The 21,720-nt window shown below is 41.2% G+C and overlaps 2 protein-coding genes across 4 annotated transcripts in view; both read left to right on the top strand.

Annotated features, from left to right (window-relative positions):
• The window catches only part of LOC308587766 (vitellogenin-2-like), a gene marked incomplete at its 5' end in the record, with an annotated part of 29,642 nt that extends 20,613 nt beyond the window's left edge, over nt 1-9,029 (top strand). The window contains 10 exons of the mRNA XM_081195529.1: nt 712-920; nt 1,533-1,745; nt 2,503-2,645; nt 2,915-3,053; nt 4,995-5,130; nt 5,400-5,586; nt 6,161-6,258; nt 6,819-6,913; nt 7,008-7,167; nt 8,687-9,029. Of these exons, the coding sequence (XP_081051655.1) occupies nt 712-920; nt 1,533-1,745; nt 2,503-2,645; nt 2,915-3,053; nt 4,995-5,130; nt 5,400-5,586; nt 6,161-6,258; nt 6,819-6,913; nt 7,008-7,167; nt 8,687-8,727 (1,421 nt within the window). The 3' untranslated portion in view covers nt 8,728-9,029. The remainder of the gene's footprint in view (nt 1-711; nt 921-1,532; nt 1,746-2,502; nt 2,646-2,914; nt 3,054-4,994; nt 5,131-5,399; nt 5,587-6,160; nt 6,259-6,818; nt 6,914-7,007; nt 7,168-8,686) is intronic.
• Nucleotides 9,030-10,394: 1,365 nt separating this feature from the next.
• LOC308587872 (di-N-acetylchitobiase-like) lies at nt 10,395-18,482 on the top strand. 3 transcript variants are annotated; one of them, XM_081195771.1, is made up of 7 exons: nt 10,395-10,631; nt 13,004-13,142; nt 14,748-14,956; nt 15,662-15,833; nt 16,050-16,147; nt 16,627-16,788; nt 18,099-18,482. In XM_081195771.1, exons 1-7 carry the CDS (start codon nt 10,485-10,487, stop codon nt 18,285-18,287), a joined length of 1,116 nt encoding a protein of 371 aa, XP_081051897.1. In that variant the 5' UTR covers nt 10,395-10,484; the 3' UTR covers nt 18,288-18,482. The 3 variants fall into 3 exon arrangements, with proteins under 3 accessions (XP_081051897.1, XP_081051899.1, XP_081051898.1); XM_081195773.1 differs by lacking the exon at nt 10,395-10,631 and adding an exon at nt 10,661-10,743; XM_081195772.1 differs by lacking the exon at nt 10,395-10,631 and adding an exon at nt 11,318-11,446.
• Nucleotides 18,483-21,720: the final 3,238 nt, after the last annotated feature.

Below are 21,720 nucleotides of genomic sequence, written 5' to 3'. Positions count from 1 at the left end.
ATGGTCGGCGGTTTGAATCCTTGTGGTGGGGTGAGCTCCCGTCTTTCGGTCCCAGCTCCTGCCCACCTAGCAGTTCGAAAGCACCCCTAAGTGCAAGTAGATAAATAGGGACCGCTTTATAGCGGGAAGGTAAACAGCGTTTCCGTGTGCGGCGCTGGTGCTGGCTCGCCAGAGCAGCTTCGTCACGCTGGCCACGTGACCCGGAAGTGTCTCCGGACAGCGCTGGCTCCTGGCCTCTAGAGTGAGATGAGCACACAACCCTAGAGTCGGTCACGACTGGCCTGTACAGGCAGGGGTACCTTTACCTTTACCTTACACCCACAATGCTCACTAGTGTCAACTTTGAAGAGCCCCTGGGCAAGATGCTCTCCATTGGTCCTTCCCTCCACGAAAGGACCCATCTCCATCACTGCTATCCATATGCTTGCCCTCCTTCTCTGGGCCCAGTGCAGTTATTCAGAAGAAGGGGAGAATCTCTTGACTCTGGTCATTCTTTGCATGTCTGGAGGAACAAGCAGCAGCTGCATGTTATGAGGAGGAGTGAGGCCTGGAAGCTCTGGAGGGCAGCAGTCGTCCCCACCCCCCAGCAGCCTGCACAGTTGTGGGCCAGTAATGTCAATGCTTAACATCCTACCTGATGCTCCCCACAACTGATGGTTGTCTACCTTTCAGTAGTTATTGTTCTAACTCATGCACGGGTTTTTTCGACAGAAGCAGCTAGAACCAAAATACAGCTGGAGGTTCAAGCAGACTCTAAATCGCATTCAAACACAATCCACCTGAGGCACACCGATGAAGATGAAGATAATGTAGATAATGAATCTTCTTCTTATGAAGACCAAAAGCCTAAGAGAAAGAAGTGGAAGACTAAAGGAAAGAAAGAGGACGCTAAAACCAAGAAGAGCAAAGGAACCGAACTGGTTTGTATGGCTTGAAATGAAAATGAAACCAAGGCGTGTGGAGGAGAGAGGGAATGAATGGAAAAGAGGTGGGTGGGTGAGACTCTCAGAGGGAAAGCACCCAGTCTTATAACTAAGTGCTGGGCCACTCATCCATATTCATAATTTGCACGTGAAAATGGGCTATCACAATGAATGGGGAAACTTTTTCAGCACCTACACTGTAGTCTGCTCAGATGTAGTTAGGCTATATAGTTCATATATGTGGAAGTTAAAATTGCTGCATTATCAAATACACTTACTAGTTAGTGTACTAAAGCTTTCATAGATTATGAACCTATTTCAAAATGTTTTTGGCTTATTAACTAACATCCAGCCTACTATTTAATACTGCTTTGTTTTTTCAGCCCTTGTGCACATAAAATTAGGACCTTTTAAATGATATAACCTCATTAAATATCTGATCTCACACAATAGAATTTCACTGGAAATGTTTTGTAAAACAGCATATTATACCAGGAAGATGTATTTAAATTCCAGTGTGTTGTTCAGTTTTGCTTGAACTGTGAAATAATGTTTGTGGTAATGTTTCTGAAGTAAGTCCCCCCCCCCCCAATTTAATTCTTACTTTAGCCCAAATTCTTGAGACACAATAAATCATCGGTGCTGGTTGCTGATCTCCGTGCTATCCAGAATGAGAAGAAGGTCACCATATTTCACCTTGAGCTCCACAATGAGTTACACACTTCTAGGCCTACAGTACAAGTCTTTGTGTCAGACTTAAAAGAATCCAAAAGACCCAAGCTCTGTGCTGGTATTTCCATTCTTGATCCTCAGAAGGCTGAGGTAAGAAACAACCATATGACCAAAAATACTGTATTTCCCCAACCAAGTCATTCAGCAACAATTACAATATTTATCAGTAGTAGTGGGGCAGAGCTGCAGAACCACCTTACTCCTGGCACCAGTGTATCTGCTGCTTATGTGGACAGGGCTGGGGAGAGGTGGTGGCAAAGTCAGGGCCACGGGGTATAGTAGTAGTAGTAATAATAATAATAATTTATCATTTATCATTTATACCCCACCCATCTGGCTGGGTTTTCCCAGCCACTCTGGGCGGCTCCCAGCAGCATAATAATAATAATAATAATAAATCGATAAAAGATCAAACATTAAAAACTTCCCTAAACAGGACTGCCACAAGTATAAAGGAGTCAAAGCAAGAAAGAAGTTTATTTCAGTTGTGGCCTGCTTCTTAACACTTTTTCTTGGGTTTCCATTTTGCTGGTCGCTTTTATTTCAGGCAGATGTTTGGAAGTTCTGCCTGAAAAGATTCATTGCAAATGGTGGCAGAAATGCCATCTCAGTTGTGACCTTGGGCTGCAATGGATGGAAAGTGCTACTTGACTTTCAGAGGCCACTATGGTATTTGGTTAACATGCTTTTTTTAAAAAAAGACTGTAACCTAGAACTGCATTTCCCAGTAATGGTTAAGGAAATAGAAGAGTGCAGTGGTATGAAAAATCAGTGTAGTAACTACAGCAATGTAGCTACTTTAATTTTTATATCAGAGGCATAAAATCCACTACCTATTTCTTCTCAGGGTTATCTAAAATGGGGCTGGGATTGTCGAGACTACAATATTGCAACGAAGGTTGAATATGGATGGTTTGCTGGTTATCCAGCTATGCAAATCAAGGTGGACTGGCTCAGAGTTCCTCCAAGACTAGAAGCTGCTGCAAGTGGGTGAGAATTAAGTAATTCAGAACTTCAAATGTATGTTTAAATCTATATGTGGAAATCGAGCTGAGCTATATCTACAGAAAACTACCAGCAAGGAATGCCATTATGTGAGTGTTTCTTGCCCCAACAAAATGAGTTGGATTAAAACATTAGTACTCTTCCTTTTCTCCTTCCAGTGAAGATGCACAAGGTTGTTTCTAGTCTGAAACGGACAGAATTTTAAGGCATTCTACCAAATGTGGATTTAATCCTTTCACTCCTTTTCCCTTTAGGCTATCCACATTTGTTCCTGATATGGCCTGTAGGCTTGGATTGTCCCAAAGAGAACAGAAGAATCCTTCACAGCAGACTTCTGTAGTCGTGGCTCTCACATCTCCAAGAAGCTGTGCTCTTGTTCTGAAGCTACATAATGTAAATTATTTGCTTTGGGGTTTTCACATTCCTTAATAATCTTAACACAACAATCCAAAGTGTACGTGTGGGGATGGGGGGTGGGGAGTGAAGATCTGTTGTGGAACTGCCATGGCATCCAGAACCCTGTGAGCTCACAATGGCCAGGGCAGGAGGTGAGGGGTGGCTTTTGTATGGTTGTTCCTGGCAAATCTTTGCCGTTCTGAATCCCACCACCCTAAAACAATTGTTTAAATAGTCATTTATATCACTCCAATTAATAAATGACAGATCAGCAAATAAAACCAAGCTTCCCACAGAGGGAGTCATGGAATCATGCTGCTCTCAAGATAAATTCCTCCACAAATCTGCAGATGGAAAGAAGGCTGCATGTGCCAACCACTCATCTTGTACCATAGGAAAGAAGGAACTAATGTGATAAGACTGTGCAAATGAAGCAAATGTGTTTATTTTCCGTTAATCTGTTCCATTTTCCAAAGAGCGTGTAAGGCTTTGTCAAGAACTAAGCAAATGAAAAGAGGAAAGCAAATACAGATGAAGGCTAAAATCCTATACTCGCTTACTTGGGAGAAAGTCCCCTTGAACCGAATAAGACATACTTCTGAGTCAGCATGCCTAGGATTGGGCTATATGCTTGGCACTAGGGCTGAGCCAAAACCAAGCAGGAGGTGACTTTCATTAGCCAGTGTCTCAATGGTAGAGCATCTGCTTTGCATTCAGAAGGCCCCAATTTCAATCTCTGGCACCTCCAGGCAGGGTGAAAAGTATCATCTTTCACCACCCAAATGTCATTTTTGTTCAGCCCTAGTTCTCTAACAGATATATATATATATATATATATATATATATATATATATATATATATATATATATAGATATATAGATATATAGATATATAGATATATATATAAAGGTAAAGGGGACCCTGACCATTAGGTCCAGTCGTGACCGACTCTGGGGTTGCACGCTCATCTCGCTCTGTAGGCCGACGGAGCCAGCGTTTGTCCGCAGACAGCTTCCGGGTCATATGGCCAGCATGACTAAGCCACTTCTGGCGAACCAGAGCAGCGCACAGAAACGCCGTTTACCTTCCCTTCCCGCCGGAGTGATACCTATTTATCTACTTGCACATGACATGCTTTTGAACTGCTAGGTTGGCAGGAGCAGGGACCGAGCAATGGGAGCTCACCCCGTCACGGGGATTCGAACCGCAGACCTTCTGATCGGCAAGTCCTAGGCTCTGTGGTTTAACCCACAGTGCCACCCGCGTCCCAATATATATATAGGATGTGGGAATTTAGCAGGTGAAACATTTGCCATTGCTGCACCTGGTCTTAGTGTCTGGTGTTCTTGGGCAGCTGCTGAGGACCCAACACACTGACACAACTCACCATGGACATCTGCCTTGGAGCCCTTAAGAAACAAAACCCATTTCCAGATGGGCACTTTAGCCACCACCAGGCAGCTGGGTCTAGCTGCTATTTAAATTTCTTACCATGCCCTGGAGTGTCGTGGCATTCTGGGAAATTTAAATGGTGGCTGGATCCAACTGCTCAGAGTGCTGCTGCCGACCCCTGTCACCAGATAGAGCCACCATGAAGCACCAGCAGAGGAGAGGACCTTTCAGAGAGCAGTTAGCCCAGAGGTCTCTCAAACCTGGAACAGACACTGCCCATTAACTGAGTCCAATTGTTTTACTTAACATATTTCCAGTATGACTTTCTAACCATTTCTACCACCTGTGTTGCTTCCCCTTGCAATAGAAATATTATGCAGGGCCTTTCTTTCAGCCAGAACTCACTGGAACTCTATTGCGACACCTCTCAGGTGGGCGCCATTGCCATTATAAGACAACAAGGGAGGCGTTGATGGTGAGTTCCGGCACATCTTTTTCTCGAAAAATAGCACTGATATTATGTATACATCTTACCTTTTTTTTAGGTCACACTTTATGACACAGACATCTGGCTACCACTTCCACTCCCTGTAGCCCAACATGCAGAAGATTTAGCAAAGCAGTCCCACGCCTGGAGTTTCATCTCTAATCCGCTATCCTCATTTGTGGAAAATCTGAAAGGTTAGTAGGTTAGCCAGCGTCGTTTTGCTCTCCTGGTTCCAGCAAAAGTTGGTTTACACCAGGGCTACAAACCACAAATCCTGGAAGCATCTTATCAGGTGGTTGAGAGATCTTATTTGGTCCTCAGCACACCTTCCAAACTCCATGCCAGTTACTGAATCACTTTCTGGGTTGAAAACTCAGTAATAAAATATGCCAGAAGAATATCTCTTATCAGAATATTATTTCTAACCATTTGAAGATGCTTACTGATAGCGTTTGCTTTTTAGGTCGTTGTTCAGTATCACAAGATACTATCACAACTTTCAACAATGTTAGCTTTCGCTATATAATGCCTGCAAACTGCTACCATGTCTTCGTCCATGACTGTAGCCCGGAACTGAAATTCCTGGTGAGGGCAATGAAAGCAGAACAGTCAACTGATCTGATAATGGCCCGTATCGACTTTGTCAATCTGTAAGTAAAGCATTATAAGTTAGGGTTGCCATATTTCAGAAAGTGAAAATCTGGACAAAAAAAATGTTGACCTATTTATTTATTTATTTATTTTAGGGGGAAAGGTTGTTTAGCTTTTTTGCAAAACCACCAGAATTTTTTTTCCCGTCTACTTATAAGAAAATAGGCAAGAAGACCCACTTACGACCCCCTGGACATTTAGAATGGACATAACAAATTCCGCCCGGACACCAATTTAGGGATCAAAATCCTGGCAATGTCCAGGATTTTCCAGACGTATGGCTGCCCTACAAAAGTCAACCTGATCAAACTATGAGAAGCCAAATAGTTAATGAATATTGGTAATATGACAAGTAGAAAGACTAGTTATACTGGTAATCACACTAGATTGATACACTTTCCCCCAAAAATATTTGAATTTGTCATACAAAATATTCTTAACCACCAGTGATTGATAACAAAGTAGAATGTTCATTGGTCCAATGTGAACAAGTTGTCAAAAAAGGTATGCACTTGGTATGTATGACATAAATGTATCATTGCCTTAATTAAACCAGATTTTTTCTGTTTGAAGGGAGGTTGACATGTATTCTTCAAATGGACTTGCAAAGCTGAGGATTAACGGTACTGAATTTCCACCAGAGAATCTCCCATTCACTTCCAATTCCAAAGGTAGCATGCCTTTTCTGACTTCTCCTGAATTGCCTGACTCACTTGAACTATCTATAGCAAATTGTAAAGGGGCTTATGTATCCCAGTGGTTAGCAACTGAAAGGATGACCTTAGAGTCATGTACTAGGGCTTACCACTACCACAGCTAAACTGTCACATGCCCATACAACCCAGCACAAATTTTTCATCTGTCCCTCCCATTGGCAACTTGGAGGAGAGCAGATGGTTCCTCTCAAGGAGCCAGAGTGGGCCCCTACTTTGGCAGGTGTTGATCTCCAATATCTATGGTCTGGTATATATCTGTTTTTTCCTTTGGGACCAGTTGATCGTGGAATTAGGCCTAAACATTATTTTATTTATTCCGGTAACCTTTTATATTGCAAACACAGTATAGAGTAATTCTTACTTGCTGGGTAGCTTTCACATAAGCAGCAGCAAGATTTTAGCTCCACATATCTGATGCTTTAATTGAAACAGAGAGAAATCAGAATGGTGACAATTTGTACTGAGATGTTACACCAGAGTTTTTAGGGGGAAGTAATTCTGTTTTCTGGTTACAGGTGATATCCTTATCACTCGTGAGAAGAATGGCTTATCACTAAAAGCTCCAGAAGTTGGCACTGAAAATCTCTTCTATGATGGACGCACGCTTATGGTATACTTTTATTTGCTATCCTACCAATGTCTTGGATTTTTACAAACACATATGCAGCCAGAAGTGCATTGACTTTTACCATGTTCCTATGCAGATTCAAGTACCTTTATCAATGATTGGGAAAACCTGTGGAATGTGTGGAAGATACGATGCTGAATATGAACAGGAATATAAGATGCCCAGTGGATATGAAGCCAAAAATGCTGTGAGCTTTGCTCAGTCTTGGATTCTTCCATCAGAATCCTGTACCAAAGGTTAGGCAATTATCTATTAATATGTGAATATCTGGGCACTGATGCACATATTTTCTTCTTCACAACCTTTTAACAGAATACAGTTCGGGGGGGGGGCACCAAAAAGGGAACCAGAAATTTCCATGACTGTGACTAATTTCCAAATCATGGTTCCATCCACCCCTTCACAAAATTTTTAGGAACTCAGGATGACCACTTTACTAATCACCAAAGCCAACATGTGCTTTTAAAGACATATAGCAGCAGCAGAAAAATATGAACAACCTTCAACTCTGGGAAGTATGTGTCTTCTAAAACACAATTGCATACTTCACACATTATGGCTTTCTCTCATGCATTGCATTGATGTAGTCAGGTAGTTGGGCTTCCCATTGCAGAACACTGGTTGAGTCCCACTCTTTAGTATAGCTCATAATCCCTGCTCAATTTAAGCAGACACCTTTCCCCATTCTGTCTTCATGTCAGGCTGCAACACATTTTGCACAAACAAAACAGAATAACCCACCCACACAGGCAAGTTATCAATTTCCCATGTTTTCATAATTTATTTTGTAATGCGAGATTTCCAGCTGCAGTTTGGAAGCTTTAGCAAAAATCAGGTTTCTGAAAACAGTCCAGGCTATAATTTAGATATAGTTTAAACTCCATGTATTTTCTCAGTGTGGCTTGCCTAAATGTTCACATACAAATGTTTCAAGATATGAGAAAGCAACTTGCAGCTGAACATGACATCTTGACATAGCATAAGTATGTGAAGAAGTATTTTAATCCTTATTCCATGCGGAGGGAGAAATAGTATCCATCAATATTACCCAGAATATGTCGCCTTTAAGATACAGTTTGCTTGGGCTTTAGTTTGACTACCTTATTTCATGAGCCTGTGAGGACTGACATGATTCTGTTCCTGGGAGTCTCAGAAATATACTTGTAGCAGGTTGCACCCTTTCCTGTTCCAGATGTTTGGAGGGGATAGGTAAAAGTCTGTAGCTACTGTTGATTAGTCCTGGGCAGGTAAGCTCCTCATTCCCCTTACATCAGAGGACTAAGGAAATAGGAAGAGGCACCTGGGTCAGGACTAAGGATGAGAGGATAGATTTCTTCAAGAACCATTTTTTTCTTCCCAGTTAAATGAATATATATATATATATATATATATATATATATATATATGGGTTTGAAAGTGGAAATAAATAAGTAAATAAAAACCACCCTCTCACACTAAAGCATATTAAAACAGAGAGCTATGTATTACAGTACAGAATGCAGTCCACTGGGGTTGATCAAGTGAAGTCTCACTGAAGTTACTTTGCTCTTGAAATGATGCCCAGAAATTTATCGTTCATTACTTTGGCTGCAAGCTATGTCCATTGTACTCGAGTTTGTTGTCGATCCAGTGATAAATCTTTGAGAGAAATCTTTATCAGTGTTCTGCTCAATAAGTAGAATTCTAAATGCATAGTCTTTTTAAACAGTCACATGGTGAAATTGAAATTCAAATAGCATCCCATTTTTGTTCCAGAATCTGCTACCATTCCACGGGGAAGAGCAAATAGGCATTGACCAGAAGCTCAAGGATATCAAAATTGTAACTGAGATTCAGACAGCATGTTCCTGTGAATACCTGCAACGCACAGCTTGGTGTTATTTGGCAGAAGATTAGAGCTTCAAATGGTTTCCATTCCAAGGCCAATATATTTAATGGACAGAGCAATGGAATTATTTCAAACAGGAAAAGTAGCATCACTTTCTCCTCTGAAGAACAATGCATTTCTACCATAATACTATCAGTAATTTTCAATAATAATTTTTAAAAAATCTATTTGTGTTAAATCATTTAATAAAACATCATGATTCAAAGAGCACAGCTGCACTTGTTCTGTGTCTTTTGAAATACCATACTGCATCGAGTCCAGATTCCATGACACACATTCACAAAACACACCCTCAGTATTGGCTCTTGCAACCGATACCAGAAATAAGCAGCCAGGCGTTACTGCTGAGCAATTTCAGAATTGGGAGCAAGGTGACTTGGCTTTTAGCCATACAAATGATGCTTAAAAAAACAAAAAAACCCAAAGCCCTGGGATCTCTATGACAGTGGTTCCCAAGTGGGTGGTACCACCCCCTGGGGGCCGGTGGTATTACCTAGGCGGCTGCTGGAGGTGTAAATGGCGACCAAACTTTGAAAAGCTGCTATCACTGGATCATGCTCAGCAATTTCAATTATTCAAACTGAACAGTTTAAATCAAATTCTCAATAAACGTAAGCAATTGTTACTGCCTCAAATTTTATGGTGCTGCTATCTTCCTTAGCAGGTTGTGCAACCTGCATTCCGAATAACAGTTTTTATAGGGTTGGTGGGTACCAGGGATGAGTCTATGTTTGACGTTTTTATTATGTTTTTATATGGGTTGGAAGCCACCCCCACTGGCTGGGGAAACCCAGAGGGTGGCATCACGAGAACGGACCTCCTCTGCAATGGCTCCCCGTCTGTGGAATGCTCTTCCCAGGGAAGTTCGCCTGGCGCCTTCACTGTGCACCTTTGGGTGCCAGGCAAAAACGTTCCTTTTTAACCAGACCATTGGTTGATCTGATTTACATCCTATGCCCTTTTAAAATGTGTTTTTTTTTCTGTGGAGGGAGGGCTATTGGGTTGTTGTTTTTATTTTTTATTAGGTATCTTTGTGGCTTTACATCTTGGTTTTATTTTGTGAACCACCCTGAGACCCGCGGTGTATAAGATAGTATATAAATTCAATCCATCGATAAATTGTGGTTTTGTTTATTTATTTTGTTCTGTGAACCGCCCATGAGACCTCTGGGTATAGGTCGGTATATAAATGCAATAAATAATAATTATTTTTATTTTTATGGAGCCAAGGAGTTGTGGTGCGACCACCCCCCTCAAAGTTTGGGAAAGCTTACAGAGTGAATACAGAGCGCAGAGGATCAGGTACTCCTGTCTTTAAAGTGTCCAAATTAGGCAGCTCCTGAGGGATTTATTATTTTATTATTTGTATTATTATTCCACTTGAGTTTTGTCTCTGAACCGTTAAGGCAACTGGCACAGCCAATCCCTGAGGGTGAAACATGACGGGTGACGCTAAGGGGCGCTCATAGAACCGCCAAGAGACGGTTCCCTCAACGTCTCCCCCTCCATTTCTGGGCGGAGCCCAGCTTCCCACCTTCCCCCACGCCAGCCCTCAGCCAGGCATTATATATTCTCGAAGAGGCAGAGGCAAAAAAGGAGGAGCAGCCGCGGCGCGCACGCACTCGCGCACGCAGCACGCCCCGCTTAAGCACCTGATACGAAGACATGGAGGGGTTGCTAAGCGGCGCCGGCGCGCGCCTCCCGGTCGCGCTCCTCCTCCTCCTCATCTCCCACCTGCGTCTGAGCTCCGGCGCGTGCCCGTGCGAGGACCCCGCGCTTTGCAACCCCATCTCTGGAGCCAGGGACTTCGAGGTGCGCAGGCGCCAAACAGCCTCTTAGGCGTCGGGAGGGGGAGAGGAGAGGAGGGCGCGGTTGCCTGGTGAGAGCACGTGACGCTCCTCTCAGCCAATCCCCGACGGTGTTGGTGAGGGTGGGGAGAGAGATCGGGAGGTGGTGGTAACTTGGAAGGTTGTTCCTGTCAGGGGTGGTGAGGAAGGCTGTCCAGACGTTGCTGAACTACAAACTCCTATCCCATCCGCAGCAAGAATAGCCAATGGCTAGGGACGACGGGAGGAGGTTGTTCAGCAACACCTGGGCCAGGGTTTCCCGAACTTGGGTCCCCAGCTGTTTTTGGACTACACTTCCCATTATCCCTGACCAATGGTCCTGCTAGCTAGGGTTGATGGGAGTTGTAGTCCAAAAACAGCTGGAGATGCAACTTCAAGAAACACTGATCTGGAGGGCTGAAGCTTCCATACATATCCTGCAATGCTTGCTAAGTCCGCCATGCCCTCTCCATAGGCAGAGATTCAGCAACTGCAAGTTTTCTGCACCACACGGAAAGCTTTATCTGTTGGATTTCTGCTTTTCATTCAGTCTCTAAAGGCACTGGTGTCCTCTCAAGGAAGGCACAAAACCTGAATATTCTTTGGGGGCTTATATGTAACTCTGGGCTTCCCCTTGTTGAAAACTGATTGGCACTGCCCTCTGTGGCCAAAACACTAGGAGAATGAGTTAAAACTGAGGCTATGCAGTGGGAAAAGAGAAGCGAAGGAAACAACAGTTTTCTGTTGTGGTTCTGGCCATGTGAAAGTCAAGAGCTTCCTACACACAATTTCTTTATGCAGGTAAGCAGGAGGCATTATCAGAGCTCAAGGACACATTCCACCTATGCTAAAGCAGCAGTGGAAGGCATGAAGTAGGTCTAGCGACAAGAGAATATATATGCCTGGCCTGGGCAGAGGACTGAGGGCCAGATAGAAAGATATTGAGGGTCACATTTAGCTCCTGGGCCTAAGGTTCCTTATCTCTGCTGTGCATAATATATAGCCATCATGGCTAGTGGCAATGGATAGTCTTATCCTTCATGAATTTGTCTCATCTCCTATTTTAAGGTGTCCAAGGTGGAATCTACACACATATTTAAAAAATGCTCTGAAAATGCTTTTTTTAAAAACGTTTTGAAAAATACATTGAATTTGGCATAGCTCACTGTCACCACCTAGTGTCACATCTATATATTGCACTTTACAACACATTTAAAACATTTTATTTTCAGCTGTATAAGCTGAGTCCCAAGTTGCAATGCTGCGCAGAGTGGTGCATAGATTGCAATCCTTTGCATAATTTAACATGTTTGGATGCATAGATTTCAAGGGGCTTGGGTGTATCTTGTGCTCCGTTGAAATGTATACAGGACTGTTTTATTTATTTTTCATTTGAACATCCTCTGTTTTTACCACAACACTGCTGAACCGTAATAGTCCCTTTTACTGAGAAAATTTGTCTGAGGCAGATACGTATCTGAGGAAATGAAACCAATGTGCGCTGCCCCTTCAGGCATGCTTCTAATTGTTAAAATGCTCAAATTAGATGGGAAGTGCATCTCACCTACTTATCTGAAAGTTAACTCCCAAATGTATTGTCTCCTGCTTCCCAGGGATAATTGGTTGAGCCCTGGAAAATCCTCACCAACTTATATTACAAGGTGTTCTGTGGGTTGCTGCCTAGAAGTGGTTTAATTAACGATACCCATCTTTGTGCTTCACATTAGTCAGTAAACCTTGAATTTTAGCTAATCTCTTTAAAGATAATACTTATTTGAAAGGATAAAAGTTTATCATGAGATCCCATAATTTAGCGAACTATCTTATTTGATCCATACAAAGATTAAGTCTCTTTAGAGCCATCGTTTTTTGACAATCTACTTCATGAATTAGGAACACTACTAGCATTTGACTATGAGAGCCTATTGTGGGAGCTACACTGATGACCTATGAGGGCTTTCGTGTGTTTTTCTGGTCCTTATCTCTTTGTGTTGCACCTGCCTTTAGAGTTTTCAGGCACTGGGTGCAAACTATTTTATTTACTTCTCCATTTAATGGTGTTCAGTAGGTTTAGCTGAGTTGTGTCGCTGCTGTTGCCACTGGCTTTTAATTTTTGATTATCATGTAACTTAAGTGTTGGTGGGCTTAAATACATATATTTTTGTGCTTATAGTTTTGTAAGCCACCTTGAGGATTTCTGTTGAACAATTGATAGAACTATATTGAATAAGTAATAACCAAATGAAGAAATAAACTATTTAAATGACACCAATAACAAGAGTTAGCACATCTGGCTGTTGTAGGGGGAGAGAGAGACTTTTACTATTTTTTCTTTTAATTTTTGCTATGCCTCTGCAGGTCTTTATATTTGACATTGGTGGGCAGGCCTGGAAATTTTATGACTGGTCACATATTACTACAGTGGCGATTTTCGGAAAATACGACCCTGAACTTATGTGTTACGCCCATTCAAGAGGAGCCAGAGTTGTTTTAAAAGGTACGTTCTGCAGAGAACATTCTGGTGTATCGTCAGCATCTTGTATGCGTTTTGTCATACGTAATCTCCACTGAGTTACTCCTGTTAAGTGTGCACAGGAGCGCAACCTTAATAATTATATGAGAATATTGTGATTGTGTGAAAGTAAGCTTGCACTGTCAACTTGCACCACCAGTCTCAGGACACACTAGCAATCTCCATTATGTTAAGCTGCTTCAAGCACAAAGGGATGATGGACCGATCAGTTTGTCTTTGGGGGGGGGGGGCGCTCTCTTTTGAAATTTGCTGGCTTTAGATTCATGCATACTAAGAAGTGTAAAGCATGCATGATTCTCCTCCCATCATCCCTAGTTCTAGACTCATTTACTCCAGAAGATAAAGTTCCAATTGTTTCAGGAAAACTTCTATGTAAGCTCTGTTAAATGGTTGTGTAATTGATCATGAGACTTCATGTAATATCCTGTACTGTTGTCATACTGTGGACAGCCAAGGATAAAAGGGGATATAACTGCTTGAGCACATGCTGCCAGGCCAGAACACAAATGTGTCGCTCCAGAAAACCATGGTCTGGATGTAAAGTCTGGAAGCTATGTTGTTTCTATTTACATTTAACGTGCTTTTTTTAAACACACACCCACACACCAAAGAACAGTGTTGCATTTATTTTGAGAAAGAAGCACCCTTGCATATCTTCAAACTGGTAGCATACTCCCAATCTAGATCAGGGTCCCATACAGATCTCCTGCCATGAAATCTCCTGTGGCTGCTATTTGTCGCCAGCTCCAGAGGTGCTGTTTACTGCAAATAGCATCTTCAGAGGCACATGCCAGCCAGGAGACTAGGGACCCATACAACTGCTTTTCCTTCAAAATAAAAGTGGTAGCATTAAGCACACTTTTTTTTAAAAAGTGTGCTGGATGTAACATGTAGTTTATGTAACATGTAGTTTACTCCTTGGGCCCCACTACATAGTGTAAATTGTTAGTGTAAGCTCTGGCACATATTGGGGTTAACTAGATCAAGTAATTGGGAACAAGAATCTGGATCACAAAAGGAGGAGGATACAACTCAGTTTTATTCAGCAGTAAATCAACAAACCAATCCAGTGGTGTCAGCAACAGTTTAATAAGTTTAGCACAACAATATACGTGCGTTCACAAAAGTTCAGCAATATATCTTGTGACTAGATTTAGTTCTTAAGCAACTTCTGAAGCAGTTTCTAAATGCTTTTTTCATTTCTTCTTTCGCTTTCTCCTTTCCTTTATGAACATTGGTGTTCAGGCCCTCTCTTCTTGCTAATATCCATAGCCCACTGCTTATCACATAATCCACTTCAGCAGGTGTTCACACAAACCCTGATCTGCTGATGAAGGCTTTTTGCCCCAGGATGTGTACAAAGAGCTCTGGGTGGATAGATTGATATAGTTATGAAGTAAGGGATTAGGGCTCCAATCCTAAACATAGCCTATCACAAAGTAAGCCCCCTTGAGTTAAGTGGAATATACTGCTATATATTGAGTGATATTTAATAGCACGGTAGTCTAAAATGTTTCTTGTCCCTTCTAGCAATTCAAGCCTGGCACTTAATCACATTTTCTTATTTAGGAGACATATCTGTGAAGTCAATTGTTGACCCTGCTGTCAGAGGAGCCTGGATAAAAGAAAAAGTGGATCTGGCCAAAAGACAGCATCTGGATGGAATCAATATAGACATTGAACAGGAGGTTGCAAAGTCTTCACCTGAATACTATGCGTTAACAGATTTGGTTAAAGAAACAACAGAAGCTTTTCACAGAGAAATTCCAGGATCACAGGTAAAAAAATAAAGCAGAGATTACTCTTACACAAATATGAATTCAGTTCCACATCAGCCAAATTCCATTGATTCATCTCAGTGCATGACATTAAACACTCTTCTTTTTTTTTACACCATTTACTGTTGTGAGCACAGATTTTGGTATTGGATATTGATAGTAGGCACAGCTATTCCATTAAGTGTCAGCCCAGCAACAAAAAAATAGTAATAGGCCAGGAATAATAATAATAATAATAATAATAATAATAATAATAATAATGAATAAATAAATTTATTATTTATACCCTGCCCATCTGGCTGGGTTGCCCCAGCCACTCTGGACGGCTTCCAACACATATTAAAACATCAAACATTAATGATAACAATCTGATCCAATATAAAATGTCACAATAACTTTAAAATAAACAATTTTAGAATCTTATACCTTGTTGCCAAGTTTACACAGATGATGCTGTGGTTGTGTCCCAAACATTCCAAGCAATTAACAGGAATGGATGGTATTCAGCTGAGTTTTACTTAGAGTAGACCAGACCCCATGAAATTAATAAACATGAGTTAGGGCCTTAATTTTAATAGGTTCACCCTGAGTAAAGCGAAGTTGAAGAACACACTATATGCAATGTTGAAATGAATTGCAAATTGTGTATAATGTACTAAGAATATCCATTTAGAGATAGATGTGTGTTTTTATTTCCCCCCACAGGTGACTTTTGACGTAGCCTGGTCTCCAGATTGCATAGACAAACGATGTTACAACTACACCGGGATTGCAGAGTCTTGTGATTTCGTATTTGTTATGTCTTACGATGAACAGAGTCAGGTGTGGTCAGAATGCATAGCTAGAGCCAATGCTCCATATAACCACACCATAATGGGTAAGAACCAAATATATAATATTTCCAAAAATGTTGAAGCCATGGAAATTTGTTCCCACTTTCTTCCCCCCAAGGAAGAAAACAAGTAATAAAAAAATTGGGGGAGAGGGGCTTGAAAAATGGAGATCTGAGGTAGGCGAAAATTTGATATATGATTGTTCCAGTTGAATTTCAGATGGTTGGATATAATATTATTTTTTTTTGTTATTTAATTAGAATATGAAAAATACATTCACATGGGCATTAATCCAAAGAAGATTGTGATGGGTGTTCCATGGTATGGCTATGATTATACCTGTCTAGGCTTAATTAAGGTAAGAGAAAGATAGCTGCTTTATTATATTTATTATTTAAAACAACTTCTATTTATTATTTAAAATGCTTACCGAGATACATAATATATAACATTATAACTTTCATATTACAATAACATAAATAAATTATACGGATATATGTTTTCCTTAGAATCATTATTCAAAACAATAGCAATGCCAAATGTTCTTTATAAAAACCTGCTTATTTGCATGTTATTTTCTCTTCTAATACAAGTTCTGATAATGTTACAATGTCCCAAATATTTTCAACCCATTTTGAGACTGGAGATGCAGTGCTCTTTGTCTAAGCTTTTGCAATACTTATTTTTTACAGTAAAGTAGACAATAAGGTAGTAGCTAACATCTAACTATGTTTTGTTCGCTGTTGTATCTGAAGTTTAATTCAGGGGCATGGATTATAGACTGTTCCCTTTTTTTGAGATTTAACACATCTGTGTAACAGAAGTTGCTTTCTTCAGGCCCATGTTTGTTCAATCGCAAAAGTTCCTTTCCGAGGGGCTCCATGCAGTGACGCGGCAGGACGTCAGCGCCCGTATAAAGTAATCATGGATCTGGTAAACATTTCTATTTCCGGGATCCTGTGGGATGAGGAACAGGAAGCCCCATACTTAGAATACAAGGTGAGTTGTTAAAAGACTTGCTTTCTGAAATGTATTTCTTTTATAAGAATATAAATTGTACAAGTACACCAGAATCAGATAGTAGCCGTGTTGATCCATTAAGGAAAAAAACCCCAGTGTCACAAAGTGATGAACATGCTTTTGAGTTTGCCGGAACTCTTCAGGGAGCAACGTGCTGAACAAATTAAAAGCTCTGGTGGGAGTGAGTTGGAGAAAGAGAAAAAGTAGGTGATGGTTGTTTTGTCCCTCATATTTATGATTAAGATGGAGAGAGTAGGAGGCATCATGCAGACATAGCCGGAATAGCCACATCTGAATGCAAGACAGATTACAAGATGCATTTTTAAAAATTCCTCTCCCAGGCCACTTCACCCCACAAACTCTCCACTTGGATGTGCATGGATATACAAAACGAAACTTGGGCAAACTTATCATGGTTTCCATCTTCTAAAAATAGGGGCGGACCCCATATAGTAAAAAAAACCAACAACAGGACATATGTTGCCTAGAAAACGAAAGATAACGGGAGGCACCAAGCGGATCTCTGTTGGAGGGAGTTTTATAATTGAGGCATAACTAGAGAAATGTTCCTCTAATTGGTCACCACCCATCTAAATTTTGCAAGTGAAATCAGTTGCCTCTAATGATGATTTAAGCTGCTGGGCAAACACTGTTGGAACGATGCAATATTTCAGGGACCCTGATCCCAGACCATTTATGACTTTTTAAAATTGTGCCCAGAAGCAAACTTGGATCTAGTGAATCTCTTTAAGTATAGGGGTGAAAATGCTAATACCAACTAGCATCTCTCAACAACCTAGTTGCTGTATTCTGCACCATCTGGTTTCTGATTTTTTTCTAAAAGCAGAAGATATAACATGTTGCATTAATCAAGCATGGATATTCCTGATGAAATGGGTACCTGCCATGTCTTGACTGAAGGCTTCATAAATGGGAAAAGTAGACTTGAAGAATTTGCAAATAATTATTGGAAACATAAACAGTAAGCAGGCATATTATTAACCAGTGCTCTGCGTAACATGTTGTCAATAACCAATCATTTTATATAGCGTTTAAAATTTGCAACGGGCTTCCTCTTGCTTTGCCTCATGGTAACACTTTGAGGCATGTGCCCATTAGCTCCATTTCTCAAAGGCCGAGAGAAGTTGTTTTGTCTGAGTATATGCAAAGGAGCATTTGGCAGAGACTTGAGTTCGGCTCTCTTGGATCCAAGTGCAAAAACCTCTCATCATCAAGCTTACTTTGCAGGAGGCATATTAACACATTCTCTTTGTTTCTCTGTTTTGTAGGACGAACATGGCGTTTTTCATCAAGTGTGGTTTGACAATCCCAGGAGCATTTCTCTGAAGGCAGCCTATGTGAAAAAACTTGGCTTAAGGGGTATTGGCATGTGGAACGCGGATTGCCTTAACTACTCCGGGGGCTCCTTAGCACAAGAGCAAACAGCAGCAATGTGGGCAGCCTTGATACCAAAGTGACTAAAGGAGAGTGTTTAGTTTGCCTGTTAGCTGTCATTATTTTCAATTTTAATGCATTTTTACATACAGATATAATTAGTTTTAATTATCTGGTTTTTATTTTTTTCAATTCTAATGCATCTTTATCAACAAATAAAATTAAATACCTGCTTTATATTTTGTTCAGCATTAATAAATAATGTTTTAAGTACCTTATATCACCTGTGTTTCTTTTATCCTGTAACTGATTGATTATTTAGCAAAACCTTTCGATAGTACCATGGGCGCTAGGAAGAGCCCATAGAATGGGGGAAGAAGCAGAAAGCGAGGGGAATATCCCTAACATTTCTAACCTCCCTTCCCCTGTAAAGGCACATCCTTTTCAACCCATCATGTGTTCCTCTGTTCTCCACCGTCACGATAGCATTTCTAATTCTCATGACACCTCTGGCCTATGCAAACACATAATCTAATTCCAATGTACCCATCCCTTTCTGACTACAACAGGGGGCCAGCAGTACCCTATAACAAGAGCCAACCTGAGCCCATGGCAGGAAAAAAAAATCAATACAAGAAAAAAAAAAATCACACACATTTCCTCTGCTCACCAACCGCCTGGCCTGATTTCACCACTGAGAGATAACCTAGGTAAAGGTAAAGGGACCCCTGACCATTAGGTCCAGTTGTGACCGACTCTGGGGTTGCGGCGCTCATCTCGCTTTATTGGCCGAGGGAGCCGGCGTACAACTTCCGGGTCATGTGGCCAGCATGACTAAGCCGCTTCTGGCGAACCAGAGCAGTGCACAGAAACACCGTTTACCTTCCCGCCGGAGCGGTACCTATTTATCTACCTGCACTTGACGTGCTTTTGAACTGCTAGGTTGGCAGGAGCAGGGACCGAGCAACGGGAGCTCACCCCGTTGCAGGGATTCAAACCGCCAACCTTCTGATTGGCAAGTCCTAGGCTCTGTGGTTTAACCCACAGCATCACCCATGTCCCTAGAGATGACTTAGACAAGGTCAAAAGGCAGAGTACCCTCACTCTTGTGACACAATACACAAGCTGGCCTCAGGACAACCTCTTCCTGACCAGCCACTTCAGAAAGCACCCTGGGGGTACAGTTTCTACATGAGCTCAACATGCCACCACCAGCTCCTCCTTCCAACAGCCGTCTCAAGAAGTAGGATAGCATGACATTAAAGTCGCTCTTCAAGGAGATGTGCTGTTGCTGCTCTACTTTCTTTTTCAGTTAGATCTCGAAAACTTCGCTCCCCCAAGCAAAGATGGAAGTCCAAAGACTCCTATAATCCTGGCGATCATTCGGCAGCTCGTGCATTCATTCTATGTGTATGCCGCTTTCCCATAAAAATAAGCCTGCTCAAAGCGGCTAAGGGCAAAGAGAAACAATACATTTCAACACCAAACAATACAAAAAGCATTTCCTAGTAACGCAGCAAAGCAACACAATAGCAAATATAATAAACAAAAAAACAGCATTCCAGAACTCTAAATATAACAAGATTACATAAACAATATTCCAGCATCCAATAACAAAAATAAAGGCGCTTTATAATTTCACATTGGTCCCAGAAACACCCTTTACATGGTTGCTCATGGTCCTGCAGGGCTTCCAAGGACAAGTAGGGGACAGTTGGAAACACGACTCCTATGGGGTTAAGTTACCCGTTTTCTTTATAGGCATACGCAGAACTAACTGAACGTACAAACATATTGGGACGTAGCAAAGTACACTGTGCCTTTCTCTCAATGTACCATTTTTACTCGAGAATATACTGTGCACAATCAACTCTGACTAAAGTATTCTGACTGCTGTTCCTTTTCATAGCTGCAGGAAAAACTTCTCTCTTTTGAAAATACGTACCCTAAGAAAGCAAAGGACAGAAAACTGTTGGTCAGTGTAAATAAAATGCAAGGGGAAGATGCACATAAAACCATGAGCCATATCCTGAGCTGCCAACATCGAGAGAACTGTTAGATCAATGATTTGACATGGGAGAGGGGCAAGAGACTGTTCTGGTTAATAATTGACTACCCATGTTCACAGCTTAGGTCAAAGTGCATAGTTGATAATGCTTAGCTTTTTTCATCACACAGGGACTGGCCTTATATATGTAAGGCCTTTACCTATAAAAATTATATTAACTCTGGAAAATCAGACAAGTTTTATTTTACCTTTTGTGTAACATTTCAGTTTCTTTTTATCAGCTAAGCTGAAGAACAAATCAAGGAATTGCTTAGGAAGATAAGGTGGTGTATTCAGGGACGGATTTTGGTTTGATGAGGCCCTAAGCTACTGAAGGTAATGGGGCCCTTTATATGTCCAGCTGTCCTTTGTCAACAACAAATTGTCGCTGTTTTTTGTGTTGAATATATGCTATACAGTATGGTAATTTATGGACCTAAGAGGTATCAAAAGCCATTTGCACATAACAAAATATGTATTTTATCAAAGTAATTGATATAGAAATGAGCAAACCAGTGATATTTTAGGGAGCAGGCTAGCATTACTTACATCATAGGAGCCTACACAACACAAAACACTGTTGCTGTATGTAGGTTTTATTTTTATTTTTTTATCTTATATTTTGGAAATGCACATCCAGGTTTTTTCCCCCCTTTAACTTTTTTGGGGGCCCCCAAGAGAGTGGGGCCCTAAGCTATAGCTTGCTTAGCTTATACGTAAATCCGGCACTGGGTGTATTACACCGAGTCACTCAGACTATTGCTCCATCTAGCAATAGCCCTCCAGATTTTTAGAAAGAAGCATTTCCCAATCCTGGAGATAGGATCGGACCTGGGACCCTTTGATGCAAGGCTAGTGTACTACAGAATGAACAGCCCTTCCCTAGGGATATTTACATCTTGCCAGAGGGGGTAGCCTATTAGCCTACTGTAGCAAAAACAATGACAAGTCTTATGATACCTTAAAGCAGTGGTGAGGGGACCTCTGGCCCAGGGTCAAAATGCAGCCCTCCAGGCTTATCTAGTTCCCCTTGGGACTTCATAATATGGACAGACGGGATGTCAGTCCCAGCTACATGTAACTTTATAACCTGTTGATAAGGTAGATATATATCTCAGCTTTGCTATCATCAACAGTGGAAAAGGCCATCTGTCCAGAGGAAAAAAATGTTTGAGAGTAAGATACTCTACTGAACGGAACAAAATATGGGCCAAGGGTCTTAAGAACCATGAAACAAGTTACATAAGCCCAAGGGGGCCTTTGTCACACAGTTCTCCTTAATAACAATAATTTTCTACCCATTGAGACATTTAATAAAACACTATATTTCAAGAACAGATTGACTGCAACATAGCCACACCTTATTTTGTATTTTGTTTTATGAAATAGTATATTACATTTCCACAGTGGAGGCAGATCTGTTTTTTAAAATAATTTTTTTGGGATAGAGCTGGCTCTTCAAACTTGCA

Source organism: Podarcis bocagei (genome assembly GCF_964188305.1).
Source record: "Podarcis bocagei genome assembly, chromosome: 5".
NCBI classification, from domain to species: domain Eukaryota; kingdom Metazoa; phylum Chordata; class Lepidosauria; order Squamata; family Lacertidae; genus Podarcis; species Podarcis bocagei.
Note: the sequence above shows the minus strand (reverse complement) of the source record. Positions and strands in the feature narration are given on the sequence as shown.